The sequence below is a fragment of the Coregonus lavaretus genome (assembly GCF_964263955.1).
Source record: "Coregonus lavaretus genome assembly, chromosome: 7".
Lineage (NCBI taxonomy): Eukaryota > Metazoa > Chordata > Actinopteri > Salmoniformes > Salmonidae > Coregonus > Coregonus lavaretus.
Window position 1 is genome coordinate 13,139,032 of NC_139994.1, and position 20,448 is coordinate 13,159,479.

The window sequence follows — 20,448 nt, forward strand, 5'->3', positions numbered from 1 at the left end:
AGGAGGTGTAGGAGGAGGAGGAAGAAGGGGAGGTGTAGGAGGAGGAGGAGGAAGAGGAAGAGGGGAGGAGGAGGTGTAGGAGGAGGAGGAAGAGGGGGAGGAGGTGGTGTAGGAGGAGTAGGAAGGGGGGGAGGAGGAGGTGTAGGAGGAGGAGGAGGAGGAAGAGGGGGAGGAGGTGTAGGAGGAGGAGGAGGAGGAGGAGGAAGAGGGCGAGGAGCTTCTCAGCCTTGAGTTGTTTAAATATTGTGTAAATGCAAAGATGATCAGTTTGAGACATGAGGCATTGTCGATTTTGCAACACAATAATTACTGTAACTTCCTATATGCTTATTCACTCATCAACTTAGACGGAGACAGATACTGTATGTTGGCTGTCAGTGTCGTTGTCAGTTTGTATCTCCTGGATCTCTATCCTCATCAGTATGCTGTATCCAAGCCATCACAAATGGCTATATAATGCTGGGAGGCATGGACACTATTGAGAGAGGGCTTTGGTCTCCTCTGGTTCTTTGATGCTGTTTCTCCTACCTCTCACCTGCCTGTCTTGCTGGCTTCAGATGCAGCATGCATAACAAGATGTGAGAGGACTGGAGCACCAGTCTGGAACCACAGAAGACGGGCAGCAGATGTCCCGCGAGACTCCCTCTGCACCCAAGCTTTGATAACCCCATCGGTGGTGGGATGGAGGGAGGTCTGCGGGTCTCTCCACCTACGTGTGTGTGTGTGTATATAGAGAACAGTCAGTGTGTCTGGGGAAATCAAGGTGGAAGGGGTCCCCTCTCCTCTCCTCTTCTCTCCTCTCCACTGTGTGATGCAAGAGGCTGACTGATGGGCCTAACATAATCACCACATCCATGCAGTGAGCGTCACAGCTCTTCATTATCCAGGCCGCGAATGCATCTCTTCCCCCTGTTCCAGCGGCTGCAAGGTCAGGCTACAAGCAGGGCCATCAATCACAGCAACACTCTGGCTGTGTCCCAAATGGCACCCTATTCCTTATATAGTGCGCTACTTTTGACCAGAGCCATTTGGGCCCTGATCAAAAGTAGTACCATTTGGGAATAGGGTGCCATTTGGGACACAGCCTCTGGCTGGCTGAGTCCATCCAGACCCATCCCATGGCGGGGTGCACTGTACTGCATGCACAGTGAGAGCTATAGTAACGGCAGCACAGTAGTGTGTGTATGTGTGTGTGTGTGTGTGTGTCTGTGTGTGTGTGTGTGTCTGTGCATGCCTCAAATAGGTAGCAGCACAGACAGACAGACACAGAACCGGAGTGGGCTGGGGGATCTGTCACTCCAAAGCTTCAACACTTTAACAGTGAAACTGGGGATTAGGATTTAATAGTATAAACTCGGCAGAGTGACAGCATGGAGATTCAGATACAGTGGTATATGTTTGAAGTTTTCTGTATCTGTGTGTGTCTTGTGGGGGGGGGGGGGGGGGGTATGTGTATGAGTGTATGCCTGTGCTTATGCACACATACAGTACATATGTGTGTGCGTCTGCTTCTGTGTGTTCATTTCTGTCTAGGTTTCCCCGTCTCTGTATTTCTCAGCAAGACTTCAGCATTGTGAGATATCACATTTCCACCCAGCCAGCCACTCCACTTTAATTAATCCTGGCTGACCGGAGCATCTGCACGCATCAGCAGCCCTGGCACCGAGGCTCGCTAGCTGCTCCGGCATTAACACACTAACACATGGACATAGAACACCATATAGCTAATGCTAACAGATAAACCTCACCATGCTACCCAATATGCAAGTTAGCATTGAGCTGATTACCAGTCAAATAAGGTCACTATGGAGGTCCAACAACACTTACTAATATGCTAACCAGGGGTTGGAACCGGTTCAGGGAACAGAACAGAAAACCGGAAAATAACAAAAAAGGAACAGAAACGGAACCTGGAACGAAAGTGATCCATACTGTTCCGGAACAGAACGTTATTTTAAAAACATGTGAACCGGTTAATAATGTTATTTTACGTTCCAGACATTTATTTCTAGTCCCACAACAAAACGCAACAACGTGCGTTTTTACCGGCAGCCATTTGCAACACCCACAGAGACACCTTGAGATGGGTGCCAGAACATCACAATAATCATAATAAACTACAACACATTTTATTTTAATAACCATTTATGGAAAATACGAAAATAATAATCTGCTGTGAATTATTTTGATTATGGGTAATCAAAATAATGTTTGAGATAAAAAGCTTTAGGAATTAACGGACTCCGCTAAGACTTTTTTTCCGAATACGGCCTTGTACAATCTGTAAATAACAAAGGAAACAGCAAAAGCAGGCTATTATTGACGTGTGGGTTGTCAAATGTTGCAGTTCAGTGGCTCCTTGTATGTTCCTAGGGCATCCTCAATGGCAGTGTAGATTTAGTAGGTGTTGCTGAGGGCCCCCGGGCATCGTGTTGGTGGTTAAGTGGGCTTACTGCTTCTGCAGAGAGACGCTACTGAAATTGTCAGTGAATGTTAATCGGTCTGGAGATTTCTCTCAACACAACCCACTCACGGAAGTCCTTATAGGAAAATAGGATGTTTATTCCAAACTGCTATAACTGAAAACATTATTCCTGACCTGAAATAAGGTTAGTCCTGAGGAGAGGGCTACGCTCTTAGATAGAAAAGGTGCTATCTATTACCTAAAAGGGTTCTTCAGCTGTCCCCATAAGAGAACCCTTTGAAGAACCCTTTTTGCCTAAGGGTAGAACCCTTTTGGGTTCCATGTAGAACCATAACGGTTATCCTATTGGGACAGGCGGACACCATTTTGGAATCCTTTTTTCTAAGAGTGCATACATACATAGTATTAATTCACTCTGAGTTCTCCAGAGTATGGTAATATCAGTGGAGGCTGGTGGGAGGAGCTATAGGAGGACGGACTCATTGTAATGGCTGGAATGTAATATTGGAACGGGGAGTAAAACATGAAGTTTCCATATGCTTGATTTGTTTGATACCGTTCCATTAATTCCATTCCAGCCATTACAATAAGCCCGTCCTTCTATAGCTCCTCCCACCAGCCTCCACTGGGTAATATGCAGAGTCATGCATTTAGATAAATATATAGCTCTGGTTCTATGGTTCCAGTGTGGCTATATACTACTGCAGCATGGAGGCGCATGGCTCCCAATGGGTTAATTTACAACCGATCCTGAAACACATCACTGCAACATATATTTTATAGACTTGCCTAGTTAAATAAAATAAAAAATATACATATAAATATTTGTTAATCAATAGGCGTTGCTAGTCTCCCCAACTCAATCTGTTATTGATGGCTAAGCAATGACAAACAATTCTGCTGCCATGTTCCTTGCCAGCCATAGGAACCCAGCCATTTGTACACCCGCTTACAGGGTCATCACCTCCATCCATCCAATTAACAACAGCTGCCAAGCAGGCCATGACTGTGTGTGTGTGTGTGTGTGTGTGTGGTGTGTGTATGTGTGTGTGTTTGTGTGCGTGTGTGTGTGTGTGTGTGCATGCAATGTTACAACATTACCCCTTCTAACGTCAAACTACCAGAGCAACAGCGCAGCACTTTCCTTCTTTTGAGTGAAATCAAGAGCCAACACACGTTGAATCGCTCTAGTTCTTACGTCACGACTAGAGGGAAAAGCCATGCTGTGACAGAAGCTTTCAAATTAAACTGTTATAAGACTTAGAAAAAAACTGAGCTGGGAGGATGATGAGGAGTCAACGTGCGCTTAGGACAAATTCTGGGGAGACTTTGATATAAAGAGGCTCAGCAACACTGATATAATCTTAGGCAGGCAAACGTGTGACACGCAATAGGAAGCCAGTCTTGGGCATCATCACTGGGGAGGGAGTAGTGGAGTCTAAGGAACTACAGTTGGTATACTCCAGAGCTTGGACTGAGGAGCTGTACTATACTGGGTGAATTGTGAGTTGAGGAGCACAGACATGTGTTAGGGAAAACAGCAGTCTTACCGGCGGTGCACAGCACCAAGTCAAATGTCCTTTGTTGTCGAAGCATAAGGTCCTAAAGGTCTATCTCTAAGTGTATGGACATTGTCCAGCACGGCTACATCCTGAAAATATTACAATGGAAGTCTACTGTAAAAAGGCTTTGATTTTCATAGGTTATATGTGTTACAGTGGCAACATACTGTTTAAATTATAATAATAATAGAAACCTTTCATTACTAATCTTTCAAATCTCCCAACCTTGTCCTAGAAGACTCATATTATCATCATTCATTCATCGCTATCAAAACTGAAATCATGCACCGAAATCATACACCGAAATCATGCACCGAAAACATGCAAAATCCATAAAATAAAGTTAGTCTTAACAGCCTACTGTAAGCCTGCCTCTCCAGAGGACAGCAGTTTTGCCTTAATCTCTTAACACCTGCGGTTAGTTGCAGGTAGTTGGAGATTTGCTTCGTCAGGTGCTGTCAGAGCACATCCACTCCCAGGAAGATGGGAGGGGAGACTACGGATGCATCCCAAAAGGTAACCTATTCCCTTTATAGTGCTCTGCCCATAGGGCTCTGGTCAAAAGTAGCGCACTATGTAGGGAATAGGGTGCCATTTGGGGCACAGTCTACAGTATCTGGTGGTGCTGTTGTGTTATTGCGTGGACATAAGTCAAACAGGAGGCGTCGCGTTAAAGACAGGAGATGAGGAAATGTCAAAGTGTGTGGGAAGAAGCTAGCAAAAAAGCGGGGTCTCGGTTTACAAGGTGGGTTGGATTACCGGGCTGGAGAGGGTCCAAACTGTTTATGCACAAGGCTGAGAAGTAGAGTGGCATCATTCCCAAGGCACAGATATGTAAAGTTTAACATGGCCACTACACAATGTGATAGTTATCTCTTATCACAAATGCATCTGCTACGCTGGAGTGATACAGTAGGCCCATCGGAAGAAAGAACCAAATTGTTTGTGCCATCCTTAAATTGTCAGCGCAATTTAGTTGCCACCCAACCATGCACATCCTTTGTCATTTCACCACATTCGTGTGGGAGGGTGTTTCTCTTTTTCCAATCAAGGAGATCAGAAAATAGGACCCATCGAGTCTGTGAAAGCTGTGAGTGATTACTAAAAACTAGAATTGGTTTATTGCTACCCTCTCTCTCAATAGCTAGCTAAATGTCTCATATCTCTTTCGATGTTAAATCGAATAAGTCTCACGTCGTTGAGCACAACCAGGAAGACTAACACTGGTCTATGGTGCAATTATTGCGTGCTGAGAGTAAATCACAGTGTCAAATTCTACTTTCAATACCTGCCGCGTTAGAATACATTTCCCACCCATCCACATCCCATGTTCGGGGCATTCATTTGAAAACAACATGGAACCCCAGGCAGAAACTGAATGTAGGAGAGGTTATCCATCCATACCTCTAAACAAAAGGAAATAAGAAAATAGGAGGAAATACACTAGTATGCTGACACCTGCTCGTTGAACATCTCATTCCAAAATCATGGACGTTAATATGGAGTTGGTCCCCCCTTTGGTGCTATAACAACCTCCACTCTTCTGGGAAGGCTTTCCACTAGATGTTGGAACATTGCTGCAGGGACTTGTTTCCATTTAGCCAAAGGAGCATTAATGAGGTCAGGCACTGATGTTGGGCGATTAGGCCTGGCTCGCAGTCGGCGTTCCAATTCATCCCAAAGGTGTTTGATGGGGTTGAGGTCAGGACTCTGTGCAGGCCAGTCAAGTTCTTCCACACCGATCTCGAAAAACCATTGCTGTATGGACCTCGCTTTGTGCACGGGGGCATTGTCATTCTGAAACAGGAAAGGGTCTTCCCCAAACTGTTGCCACAAAGTTGGAAGCACAGAATCGTCTAAGATGTCATTGCATGCTATAGCGTGAAGATTTCACTTCAATGGAACTAAGGGGCCTAGCCGGAACCATGAAAAACAGCCGCAGACCATTATTCCTCCTCCACCAAACTTTACAGTTGGCATTATGCATTCGGGCAGGTAGCGTTCTGGCATCCACCAAACCCAGATTTGTCCGTCGGACTGCCAGATGGTGAAGCGTGATTCAATGGCGGTGAGCTTTACACCACTCCAGTCGACACTTGGCATCGCACATGGTGATCTTAGGCTTGTGTGCGGCTGCTCGGCCATGGAAACTCATTTCATGAAGCTGCCGACGAACAATTACTGTGCTGATGTTGCTTCCAGAGGCAGTTTGGAACTCGGTAGTGAGTGTTGCAACCGAGGACAGACGATTTTTACGCGCTATGCACTTCAGCACTCGGCGGTCTCGTTCTGTGAGCTCTCTCTCTCTCTCTCTCTCTCTCTCTCTCTCTCTCTCTCTCTCTCTCCTCTCTCTCTCTCTTTCCCTCTCTCTCTCTCTTTCCCTCTCTCTCTTTCCCCCTTTCTTTCCCTCTCTCTCTTTCTTTCCCCCTCTCTCCCTCTCACTCTTTCGCTCTCTACCTCTCTCTCTCTAGACCTCTCTCTCTCTTTCCCTCTCTCTCTCTCACTCTCTTTCCCTCTCTCTCTCTCTCTTTACCCCTCTCTTTCCCTCTCTCTCTCTCTCTCTCTCTCTCTCTCTCTCTCTCTCTCTCTCTCTCTCTCTCTCTCTCTCTCTCTCTCTCGCTCTCTCTCTCTCTCTCTCTCTCTCTCTCTCTCTCTCTCTCTCTCTCTCTCTCTCTCTCTCTCTCCCCCTCTCTCTCGCTCTCTCCCTCCCTCTCTCTCGACTTCCCTCTATTTCCCTCTCTCTCCCTCTCTCCTTCTCTCCCTCTTTCTCTCCCACTCGACTTCACTCTCTCTCCCTCTCTCTCAACTTCCCTCTCTCTCTCTCGCTCTCTCTTTCGCACCTTTCACTTTTCGAGTTCAAACGATCCTCCCTAACAGCCAGGTAATCTGCAACGCCCAGCTTTCTAAATTGGCAGTGCCAGACAAGTAAAGATTTTCAATTGAACTGTGCATCGCATTTTGGAACCCTTGGGGCAAACGATCTTTATTGAATGCTAGCAATTAGCATTCACATGTTTAATTAATTATGTAAGAAGTGTCTGTCTACTCTAGCTGGCAGCTATCAGAGACACAGGGGCTAGGGGTGGGCCCTCCTTAGAGTCTTACTCTGACACCTCAAAGTTAACTATACGGCAAAGAGAGAGCAATCCACCTCAAAGACTACTTGCGTAGAAGCAAAACAAGGGGATTGTCTGGTACATGACAAAGACAAAACAGTGCGATACAAGCATCTTTTTCTAAGGTGTGATATGATGTCATCTGCCAGAAGTATGATAAATGAGTGACAGAACAATGTGCAAGAGGTTTTCCATCAAAAGAGAGTGAGCGAAAGATTAGCCATGTGAAAGAAGAAGAAGTGCCGAAGAGCATTACAGTCATTTGAATTGGCGGCAGAGCTGAAATGACACTGGGTTAAATGGAAATACTACTTTGATAAGGAGAAGTACCGCAGGTAGCCTAGTGGTTAAGTGCGTTGGGCCTGTAATTGAAAGGTTGCTGGTTCGAGTCCCTGCCTAGAGAGTGTCTGATAAATGGCTAAACATTCAAATGTAAAGTTATCATTGTTTTGAAAAATGGGTAAAGAAAGCTAATTTTGGTGAAGATGATTCAACACAGACAACAGATTGTAATTCTTTGATACTTGGTATTTTTCATGTTATTAATTTAACACCTTATCCTGAATCAAAGAAAATGCCAGATGACAACATCACCCATTTTACGCCATCTAACTAATGAAACTGATTTGCTCTTTCTTATTCTTTGTTTTTGTGGTGCAGTTGAGTTGCACGTCGCTGGCTGTAAACAACGTGCAATTAGAGTGTTTGAAAATGACAGGGGGGACTTCAATACGACCGAGGCTGGGGTACCCAGACAGTTTAATGAACAAGCTTTGGCAGTGATCTTTGAAATGGGAAGCATACTAATGGATTATTGAACTGAAACTTGGAGAAATCATTGATTTGAAAATAAAGGAGCCTCCTTTGACACTTCAGGTTTTTTAAAGGACTGTTTAAGAAGGAACCCGGTAGCAGCAGCCACCTCCATGCCAAGGAGACAGAGAGAGAGACTAGAGTATTGACCCAAAAAGTATTTACGCTTCTCTGAGATCCCTTAGACACTCTTAGTCACCTTCTTATTCAATTAAAGGGAAAGAACTGGCGATGCTTTTGATCTGAAACCCACTGAATAGTATAGAGTCACCACAAAAAGAGATGCTAATGGCTCTGGGGTTCTGGGAGGTGGACAGACACCCGATCCATTTGAGTTAATATTTTGGTAACCACTTTAGCCTGCTAGTTTAATGCTCTATAACCTGTCATAAGAATGTATGATCAATCCAACATATATAGGTCTACATGCATATAGAATACTGCCCTACACAGGTAAAACGCAGTAACTACATACTTTTATTTTCTGCAAAATCTGAGTATTTTTCTGTCTAGACAGACAGCATGATATATTCTGATCAACTGGCTTGTTCTTGTGTCAGGAAACTAAATACCACAATCAGATAATATACCTGGCCATTACAACAGATCAAAGATTTTTTACTAAATTCATAGTTACTGAGTTTTGCCTTTGAAGGGCAGCATAGCTCACATGTAAACGTCTAACCATCTTATTTTTTAAAGCAACACATTTATTCCATCTCTCCTATATAGAGTGTGCTCAGACATTACCTGGAGGAAAGAGGCTTTGAGAGGGTTATTACTGGACATGACAGAGAGAGGAAATGGGCAATAAAGTCAATTACTGCAGAGCAGAATAACGCCAGCCTATATCTGATCTAATGGAAGTATGCTGACTGACATCACATCACAGTTGACCAAGCTGTCATGTATTCACCTGTGTGTCAGGGTCATAATTCATACCTGCTGGTTAGCTGTCTTTCACCATGCCCACAGTGCTCCCTCTCCACCCAAGGCCTAGCCACTTTATACTCATAACTGACATGGCAGTGTGGTCAGAAATAGCCTCTGGGCTGGCTGGATGCAGATGGTGTGTTATGCTTTCAGTTAGTGTCAATTTCCTTTATTAATCCATATTTAATTACAGGGTGAATTGGAGGTGACTATTAGCTGTCAATCAAACCAAACCCAGGGATGACAGATGGTCAGGTTGGTCTGAGAGAGGGAGGGAGGGAGGGAGGAGAGATGGGTTCGACCATAGAGATCCTATTAAATTACAAATTCTATGGGTTCAACTTATTAACCTGCGTTCAAATAGTATTTGTTTGCCTTTCAAATACTTTAGCTGTGCTTGATCGAGCTTGCGTGACAGAATGGAACCAATGGAATAGTCTCCGCCCATCTGACAAAGTTATTTAAAATACTATTTGAACCCATGTCTGCATGGTGTTCTTTAAGGACGTTTGCGGTCTTAGGTCAACTGGGACACGTAAACCTTCATAGGAGGAAATTAATATAACATCTTACTTACCGAATCTTCCCTCTCTTACAGACGTTAATGAGAGACTGCATTGTCAGGATGTTGAGGATTACACACAAACAGGCCATTAGAACTTTGAGAGGAAAGGCAATCTTAACACGAACAACACTGTGACATCCTGGAGGCTTTGGCAACGGCATGAAGGATCCTGATTACGCGGAACGTGTCCATAAGCAGCGCCAAGATAATTATGCCGCATGTGTAAAAAAGTGCCAGTTTTCCGTCACTTTTAGAAGACAGATTGGCTGATGGGAGAGAAAGAGGAGAGAGGGAGAGAGAAGGAGAGAGGGATAGAGAAACCTAAAGGCTTGCTATATTCAGTGATTGACTTCATTGCCTATTTCCTCTCTCATTCACACCCAAAGTTGTTCTTCTCTGTAATGTCTGAGCACACACTATAGTAGAGAGCGATCTTAAATACGTCATTCTTTAAATGAGGAGAAAACATTGGGTTGATGGTTAGAAATAACATAACCACTCAATTCTGGAACTGGGAGTCTTAGTAAACAACAAGCTTGTCAACTGAGAATGTGCAATTGTCTATAGTTCAACCAAAGGGCTACAAATTATGTTAGATTTTTTAAGTGGCAATCAGCAGTTGAAAAAATAACAAAGTGATCTGCCCACCACTGTTTCGGTAAATAACTGAGGGACGGGGCTGGAGAAATGTAACCACTCTCAAATTCATAGACAGAGCTATGGATGCAAGCACTGACCATCCATGATATCAAAATGATCGTTTTAACCATGTTTTGTTTGCATGTGCTTTGTTTACAAATATTGGAGTAAAACAAGCTTATATTTTGGGTTCTGATGAGTTATATTCTTTATCAATCAATGGGTACATATCATATATTCAGTCCAAAAATGGATGTAGCAACTGCAGATTGCCACTTTAATTCTATCATCCATAATGTCTCCCCCACATTTATTCAAACCAACACACAAGCTGTTCTCCCTGAAATTCTTTCGGAACATTAGAATCAATGGAATTTGTGTGTAAAGATGTAGGATCTTAATTTGAGCCAGTTTGCTACAGTAGGAAAATAATATTGTGGCAACAGGAAATTTGGATTATAATTAATGGACATTTTTATAGGGATTTATAAATTTTTCGTTAGAGCAAATCAAGTCTGACATTTCTAAGTGGAAATTACAAACTTTAGAAGCCTTTTTAAAACTCAAATACACTACAAGTTTGCATTTCCTTCTTTGCAGGAAAATTCTCAGCAATGAAAAAGTGATCAAATTAAGATCCTACATCTATATGCGACAATGAACGCATATTGCATGAGGATAGTATGCACCTTTCATATATGTGGCAGCATTTAATATTCACTGCTGCATAGTAAACACCCAGACTAGATGCCTGAGTGCTTTCAGCTAGCTCCTAGCACAGAAGAGAGCAATAACATTCTGCAGCTTTACCAAAATGCACTGCTCTAGGAATGCAATGTCCTCGCAAACACAAGCCTCCGGAATTTTGGTTTGATTATTCTGAGATTATTTGTAACGGTTCCAGTTTATAGCCTTTAAAAGAGCTATTCTCCTCATCTTAAAACGTATCTCATTTTTCCTTAGCTTTTTTACGATCAATATTCTTGCTTCCTTGTTGACACCAGAAATATAAAATCTATGGATTTCACATGACTGGGAAGGGGTGCAGCCATGGGTGGGCTTTGGAGGGCATAGGCCCACCCACTGGGGAGCCAGGCCCTGCCAATCAGAATGAGTTTTTTCCTCACAAAAGGGCTTTATTACAGACAGAAATACTCCTCAGCACCCTCCCCACCGATCCTTAGACGATCCCGCAGGTGAGAAAGCCAGATGCGGAGGTCCTGGGCTGGCATGGTTACACGTGGTCTGTGGTTGTGAGGCCGGTTGGACGTACTGCCAAATTCTCTAAAATTACTATGGAGGCAGCTTATGGTAGAGAAATGAACATTCTCTAGCAACAGCTCTGGTGGACATTCCTGCAGTCAGCATGCCAATTGCACATTCCCTCAAAACTTGAGACATCTGTGGGATTGTGTTGTGTGACAACATTGCACATTTTAAAGTGGCCTTTTATTGTCCCCAGCACAAGGTGCACCTGTGTAATGATCATGCTGTTTAATCAGCTTCTTGATATGCCACACCTGTCAGGTAGATGGGATCACTAACATGGATGTAAACAAATTTGTGCACAGAATTTGAGAGAAACATGGGACCAACACATGTTGTGTTTATATTTTTGTTCAGTGTACATGTACCTGATCTTTCTAATTCCTCTCAGATATAGGAGAGACACTTCAGGACAAACTTCCTTTTGATATTTTTTGGGACTATCTGTTGTTCAATGTAGTTAATCTATTATTCAATGTGTTTGTATGGGCTAATAGCGGTAAGGCCACATTTATTTTTCATCAAATAATTGTTTTCATATATATTTTTTTATACTTCAAGGGGTCTTCAAATTCAAAATCAAATAGCTAAATGATCCTTGGTATGACCTTCTTAAAACAATTGCATATAGCTTAGTAGAACACCCCCCCAGCAGGCAAATCTCCCACAGCGTGTTAGCTGCATGGTTTAATACTGTAGGACAGGCATGTTCATGTTCTGTCACATCTAAGGGAAGTGAGTCGTGTGTGGTTTGATGGTTAAAGGCAAGTACAATTGAAGTAGGAAGTTTACATACACCTTAGCCAAATACATTTCAACTCAGTTTTTCAGAATTCCTGACATTTAATCCTAGTAAGAATTCCCTGTCTTAAGTCAGTTAGGATCACCACTTTATTTTAAGAATATGAAATGTCAGAATAATAGTAGAGAGAATGATTTATTTCAGCTTTTATTTATTTCATCACATTCCCAGTGGGTCAGAAGTTTACATACACTCAATTAGTATTTGGTAGCAGTGCCTTTAAATTGTTTAACTTGGGTCAAACGTTTCGGGTAGCCTTCCACAAGCTTCCCACAATAAGTTGGGTGAATTTTGGCCCATTCCTCCTGAGTCAGGTTTGTAGGCCTCCTTGCTCACACACGCTTTTTCAGTTCTGCCCACAAATTTTCTATAGGATTGAGGTCAGGGCTTTGTGATGGCCACTCCAATACCTTTACTTTGTTGTCCTTAAGCCATTTTGCCAAACATGGAAGTATGCTTGGGGTCATTGTACATTTGGAAGACCCATTTGCGACCAAGCTTTAACTTCCTGACTGATGTCTTGAGATGTTGCTTCAATATATCCACATAATTTTCCTTCCTCATGATGCCATCTATTTTGTGAAGTGCACCAGTCCCTCCTGCAGCAAAGCACCCCCACAGCATGATGCTGCCACCCCCGTGCTTCACGGTTGGGATGGTGTTCTTCGGCTTGCAAGCCTTCCCCTTTTTCCTCCAAACATAACGATGGTCATTATGGCCAAACAGTTCTATTTTTGTTTCATCAGACCAGAGGACATTTCTCCAAAAAGTACGATCTTTGTTCTTCCTTGCTGAGCGACCTTTCAGGTTATGTCGATATAGGACTCATTTTACTGTGGATATAGATACTTTTGTACCTGTTTCCTCCAGTATCTTCACAAGGTCCTTTGCTGTTGTTCTGGGATTGATTTGCACTTTTTGCACCAGAGTACGTTCATCCTTCCTGAGCGTTATGACGGCTGCGTGGTCCCATGGTGTTTATACTTGCGTAGTATTGTTTGTACAGATGAACGTGGTACCTTCAGGCATTTGGAAATTGCTCCCAAGGATGAACCAGACTTGTGGAGGTCTACAATTTTTTTCCTGACGTCTTGGCTGATTTCTTTTGATTTTCCCATGATGTGAAACAAAGAGGCACTGAGTTTGAAGGTAGGCCTTGAAATACATCCACAGGTACACCTCCAATTGACTCAAATTATGTAAATTAGCCTATCAGAAGCTTCTAAAACCATGACATCATTTTCTGGAATTTTCCAAGCTGTTTAAAGGCACAGTCAACTTAGTGTATGTAAACTTCTGACCCACTGGAATTGTGATACAGTGAATTATAAGTGAAATAATCTGTCTGTAAACAATCGAAAAATTACTTGTGTCATGCACAAAGTAGATGTCCTAACTGACTTGCCAAAACTATAGTTTGTTAACAAGAAATTTGTGGAGTGGTTGAAAAACGAGTTTTAATGAACGTTCGACTTCAACTGTACATACTCTTGTTCATGTACTGCACTCTACAGTGATTTCTTATTGGTCAGTTAGAGGAAACATGTTTTTCTACGTCATATCATGTAAAACCACGTTAGAGGTTGATTATAGGTTTTCTACACTGTGTTCTCATCGGTCAGCAGAGGCATGTAAACCTACACCAGAGCTTCATTTGAGGTTTTCTACACTGTGTTCGCATGAGTCAGGGAAGCCATGTTCTCCCATAGAATGTAAACCCACAGCAGAGGTAGGATAGGTTTCCAATAGGGATTCACTCTCCAGTGTATGTTCTAGCTAGCAGATTATTGACTGAAATACTGTAATGAGTGGAATCCATGATATCATAATACTTACATGATGATGAAGATGAGGAGGATGAAGGTGATGATGATGATGATGATGATGACAACTCTACTGATGAAGATGAAGAATACAAGGACAAGGACAAGTATTATATTCATATTCATAAAATCGAGGACAGCGCGTCCTAAATATGGCAACCGCCGCAATCGCTACCTCGCTTTCTAATCGCCACCATCATCACCAATGTTCTCATCTCAGCATACTCTAAAAGTGCCTCGGGATGCCCACTGAATAATTTACATCATCGGCATCCTTCATATACAATACACTAGACTAGAGTCCCGCATGTACCATTAATCATAAACGATGAACTGGTACCCAGGACTGTAACGGATCCATATGGATGTACTCTTCCTCCCTGGTTCGCATAGAACAAAGTCTATTATTTGAGAAATTATATGGTTTTCAAGATCTATCGGGTTATATGAGTGTGAGAAATGCTTTTCGCAGATGCTAATAAGACAATCTACCCAGTATGTGCAACTAAACAGTGAAAATAGGGTTAGAAATAAGATATTGCCCAGACCATACACTGACTACATAAGTCTGTCATCTCGACACTCCTTAAATCAAGACCTACACTTTAGACCTAACATTACTCGACACAGTCCCTACTTTAAAAAATCAACTGCATATAAAGCATGCAGAGTCAGGCTATACAAGACAGTATCTACAGGCATCAAACACACCAGTCGCAAAGTCTGTCAACCCCAGAGGTGTGTGTGTGTGTGTGTGTGCATCTTCTGTATATGTCTACACACACAGTATGTGTGTGAGGAAGAGAAAGCAGTGTTTTCTGCAGCTGGAGGAGCTGAACTGTGTGCCGGCGCCCCCCTCCCCCAGCTGGGTGTAACTGCAGCCAGGGAGACAGAGCTGTGGTATGCCCAGGCAGGGAGGCCCGGGGAGGGATGATACTTGCTGGAGGTCCAGGTGGAGGTGTTGTGAGCTCTAATAATGCAGAGCAGCATAGCCGTGGAGAGGAGGCCAGATAGGCACGGAGGAGAAGGAGCCGACTGTGTGTGTGTGTGTGTGTGTGTGTGTGTGTGTGTGTGTGTGTGTGTGTTGCCAGGGAGGAATGGTATGCGTGGGCAGCATGACAATTGCACAATACAGTACATCAATACAGCCCCAGCAGCATAGGTGCTAGTCCTTTATCTTGAGAGAGAGAGGATATACAGAAGATCATCTGAACCAATGCCAAGGAGACTGGGTAGCTATGCAGTTTTCCATGTCTACTTAGACTTGAATATCTTTGTCTCACTGTCTTGTCTCAGTGGGTGGTGGTTACCATCAGAAACAAATAAAATGTTTTTCCCCCCTCCAGTTTATCAGTGTCCATGACTGAATCCATGCTCCATGCCTCTAAATGAATCCGAGGCGATCAAAGTATTTAAACAGGAAAATACTCTGTCACAAATGGGATGTATAAAAGGGAATAAAGAAAGCATTAAATAGCATGATGGTTAAGAAGTCATATTATCATTAGAAGTGTTATCAGACTGTGAAAGCATTAAGGATCTAATTGGCCATGGCAAACCCCACATCTTCGTGTGTGTGTGTGTTTGCTTTGAGCAGATCTAGTGCTCAGTATTATAGTAGCACTAACAATCTATAATGAAACCATGAGTTGTGGAAGCTGGAAACAGTTGAGGGAATTATTAGATCCTTCTCAATGCCTTTAGTTCCCAGTGTTGCTAAGCAAAAAGGGGGAATGTTAAAATAATTCCAACTTAGAAGCCTTGGTGGCTTATGCAATTTTGAAAGGCAGTGAATCCATTACATTATGTAATTTTAAAAAGCAGGGAATCCATTACATTCTGGAGATGTAACAGAACTGGAGGGAGTGTCTCGCTTCTTTCGTAACATGTTTGATGTATATTTGAATAACCCTGAAATTGCACCGAGTTTCAAGGCTGTGCACGGATTCAGCAAATGGTGGACTGGCGGACGGGTGGGTGGGTAGTGGGTGAGTAGGCCTGGGGAGGTAAATGACGTGGCTGCAGACTGGAGATGCTACATAGTGTAATAGTCAGCTGGCAGAGGTGGGGCAGAGGGGAGGAGGGTGGCAGAGGAGGGATAGAGGAGAGTAGGGTGGCAGAGGAGGGGTAGAGGAGGGGTAGAGAGGAGGAGGGTGGTAGATGAGGGATAGAGGAGAGTAGGGTGGCAGAGGAGGGGTAGAGGAGGAGTAGAGAGGAGGCGGGTGGCAGAGGAGGGGTAGAGGAGGAGTAGAGGAGAGTAGGGTGGCAGAGGAGGGGTAGAGGAGGGGTAGAGAGGAGGAGGGTGGCAGAGGAGGGGTAGAGGAGGAGTAGAGGAGAGTAGGGTGGCAGAGGAGGGGTAGAGGAGGGGTAGAGAGGAGGAGGGTGGTAGAGGAGGGGTAGAGGAGGGGTAGAGAGGAGGTGGGTGGCAGAGGAGGGGTAGAGGAGGAGTAGAGGAGAGTAGGGTGGCAGAGGAGGGGTAGAGGAGGGGTAGAGAGGAGGAGGGTGGCAGAGGAGGGTAGAGGGGAGGAGGGTGGAAGAGTAGAGGTAGAGGGAGTAGAGGAGGGGTAGAGAGGAGGAGGGTGGCAGAGGAGGGGTAGAGGGGAGGAGGGTGGAAGAGTAGAGGTAGAGGGAGTAGAGGAGGGGTAGAGGGGAGGAGGTTGGCAGAGGTGGGGTAGTGGGGAGGAGTGGTGGCAGAAGAGGTGCAGGGGGGTTAGAGGAGGGGTAGAGGAGAGGAGAGGAGGGGTAGAGGAGAGGAGAGGCGGGGTGGAGGAGAGGTAGAGGGGAGGAGGTTGTCAGAGGAGAGGTGAGAGGTAGGAGGTTCTGTCTGAAGACTGGAGGGTAGAGGATGGTTAGAGGGGTAGGAGATTTTGTCTGAAGACTGGAGGACTACACAGTTAGTTAGTCAGCTGGCATAGGAGGGGTAGAGGGGTAGGAGATTCTGTCTGAAGACTGGAGGGCTACACAGTTAGTTAGTTAGTTAGTCAGCTGGCAGAGGAGGGGTAGAGGGGTAGGAGGTTCTGTCTGAAGACTGGAGGGCTACACGGTTAGTTAGTCAGCTGGCAGAGGAGGGGTAGAGGGGTAGGAGGTTCTGTCTGAAGACTGGAGGGCTAAACAGTTAGTTAGTCAGCTGGCATAGGAGAGGTAGAGGGGTAGGATGGTCCATCATGGGAGTAAAAAGGGAAGGCAAGACATTTGACTGTAAATATGATTGACATTGTGTTTGTGTGTGAGTTGTATTTGTTCTTCCTTAGCGTCGGACGAGGGTTGGGGGTGGGCTAGTCTACTTGGCATAGTGGTGGATTCTTGGAAATGCTAGATGTTTGTGCTGCCTTTATGCCAAGTTTCATGGCACAAACTGTAATACAGTTTTCTTAAAGGATGTCTTGAAACACTCACCTACTGTGTGTAATAAACATGCAGAATATGTTTTAACCATGTGTGCCTTTCTGTAGATACATGCTTTGATGCCATACATGTAAAGTATGTCTGTCTGGCCTCAGGGGCAGTCCAGTAGGCATATACAGTGGGTGGTTTTGATTAGAGCTGGTTTGATGTGGACTGATGAGGTCCTTAAAGAACAGCAGGTCTATAACAGTGGGTGGTTTTGATTAGATCTAGTTTGATGTGGACTGATAAGGTCCTTAGAGAACAGCAGGTCTATAACAGTGGGTGGCTTTGATTAGATTTGGTTTGATGTGGACTGATGAGGTCCTTAGAGAACAGCAGGTCTATAACAGTGGGTGGTTTTGATTAGATCTGGTTTGATGTGGACTGATGAGGTCCTTAGAGAACAGCAGGTCTATAACAGTGGGTGGTTTTGATTAGATCTGGTTTGATGTGGACTGATGAGGTCCTTAGAGAACAGCAGGTCTATAACAGTGTGTGGTTTTAATTAGATCTGGTTTGTTGTGGACAGATGAGGTCTTTAGAGAACAGCAGGTCTATAACAGTGGGCGGTTTTGATTAGATCTGGTTTGATGAGGACTGATGAGGTCCTTAGAGAACAGCAGGTCTATAACAGTGTGTGGTTTTGATTAGATCTGGTTTGATGTGGACTGATGAGGTCCTTAGAGAACAGCATGTCTAACAGTGGGATCTAATCAAGTCAATAAAGCCCCTTTAATTAAATAAAATACTAATGCAAACTTCCCGAGAGATCAGATAAGAGCAGAGCATCTGGATCTCCAGCTGGATCAGAAGCCATCCCATCCAGTCTCTCAATCCTGTTCATTTGATGAGCGAATACAAGAGATAAACAACAGAAACAATGAGAGGGAATAGAAGAAGAGAAGAGTCTTACCTTCATAATATAACTTAAAGCCGTGAGCGCTCACAGCGAAGTCACTGGTAAGACGCAGGGAGAAGACGGACCCCGTGCTCGTGACTGGTGGTGGCATTGAGAATCCTGTTAACCTATGGGGAGAGAGGAGACGACAAACCAATCAGAATGATCTGAAAATCATACATTACACCAATCATAATGATCTGGAGATGCTATTAACCAATAGCACACAGACACCAGTCAGAATGACCAATAGGATACTATGAATCAATAACATACACCAATCAGAATGATCTGGAGATCGACCTAAAACACCAGTATTACCCTGACAAGTCTCACCAACCAGTCAGCCCAATGTTGTGTCATTCAGCTAAATCAACTAAGTGGAGTTACATTAAACACTGGAGCCAGCAGCAGAGCACTGAGAGGTGGAGTTACATTAAACACTGGAGCCAGCAGCAGAGCACTGAGAGGTGGAGTTACATTAAACACTTGGAGCCAGCAGCAGAGCACTGAGAGGTGGAGTTACATTAAACACTTGGAGCCAGCAGCAGAGCACTGAGAGGTGGAGTTACATTAAACACTTGGAGCCAGCAGCAGAGTACTGCGAGGTGAATGGATCAAAATGTGGAGGGAGAGCATATTGATTCTACGGCCCCATTTCAAAGTAAGGATCATTATAACATTTCAAATGTACATGGGCTCAGGTCTTATTTATGGGCTACACTAGCTATTAACATTTCACTGGCTGGAGTTTGTTTCACTAAAGTGATTTCTCCTCCAAAAAGCCATACTGTGAAGAGAGGTGGGAGAAATATACACATCAATAGAGGCCAGAATTAGACAGACAGATCGACATAAAAAGTACTGAATTTTTAAACACTATGAAAATGACAGAGAATAGATGTGTGCTACAAACCACGTCGGTCGGAGCCATGTTACAGAATTCCTATTGGTTATGCTAATAGACTTGTGAGTGAAATATTTATTAAAGATTTTGCATAACCGCACCAGGAGATCACATAGTATCCCTGTAGTATGATTAACCTTTCAACTTGTCATCAGCTTCAAAGAACTTGAGAGAGAATACAATAAAGTGTATACCTTCCCTTCTGTATGTCTTTAACAACTCATCTCTCCCCTCCCGGGGTTTCTCTCCACCCTCCATTGGCCCACAATGGGATAACCAAGGACATATTTTCCAATCTACTGCATACAGATGTAGGATCTTAATTTGAGCCAGTTTGCTACAGCAGGAAAATAATCCTGCTGCAAGAGGAAATGTGAATTATTATGTGGATTTTAATTAATGAACATTTTTTGTAGGGGTTGATACATTTTTAGGGCAAATGAAGTCTGACATTTTAAATTGGAAATTACAAACTTTAGCAGCCTTTTTAAACCTAGACTACACTACAAGTTTGCATTTCCTGCTGTGCAGGAAAACTCTCAGCAACAAACGAGTGATCAAATTAAGATCCTACATCTGTATGAACATACATATTTCAAAGATGCTATTTGCCAATCTCTTTGATCGTCTGATGGCCACAGGGTCATTACAAATACATGTTCCACTTTTGCGTGTACTGGATTTGAGAGTAGAATCTCAATAAGACTACCAAGCAAGAAGCAGAAAGACAATGTATTGTACGTGAGTGAAGTGAAAAGTGTTCCTCTATAATTGGACAAAAACACAAATTACAAGTGAGTTGGATAAAGGTGGATAAAAAAGACCTGGATGTCTAATTTAAATGCAAAATCTTCAAAACCTGTTTGAGTTAAAACACGTAAATTCACAATGGATGAATTACTGTGCATATTACCAGCTACCTTGTCATTATCTTTGTAAAGCAGAGGAAAGGAGAGGAAGTTGTGAGGCTGGGAGGTACAGATTCACTCAGCTACTGTCTTAATGAGGTTTCTGCTGCTCTCGCACAAGCTTCCCAACCTTAGCGAGCTTCCTGCCGCTGCATCACACACACAAACACGCACACACACTCTTACAAGCGCACACGTGCACACACAGGTACGCACACACATGCACACCTGCAATCACTGGCATGCAAACGCATGTGCGCAGGCACGCACGCACAGGCAAAGACACACACACGCAGACACACACACACACAGTCACAGACACAACTTTGCCAGCTAGCAATTACAGCCATGCTGTTCAATGCTGCCATCTTCTTTTTCCTCCCTCTTCCTCCCTTTTTTCCTCC

General features: G+C 43.8%; 1 protein-coding gene across 1 annotated transcript in view; it reads right to left on the minus strand.

Moving 5' to 3' along the window:
- LOC311132780 (CUB and sushi domain-containing protein 3-like) overlaps positions 1-18,353 on the minus strand; it is a gene marked incomplete at its 3' end in the record, with an annotated part of 471,294 nt that extends 452,941 nt beyond the window's left edge. The window contains 1 exon segment of the mRNA XM_084166101.1: positions 18,245-18,353. Within this exon segment, the coding sequence (XP_084022227.1) occupies positions 18,245-18,341 (97 nt within the window). The 5' untranslated portion in view covers positions 18,342-18,353.
- Between the last annotated feature and the right edge of the window lie 2,095 nt (positions 18,354-20,448).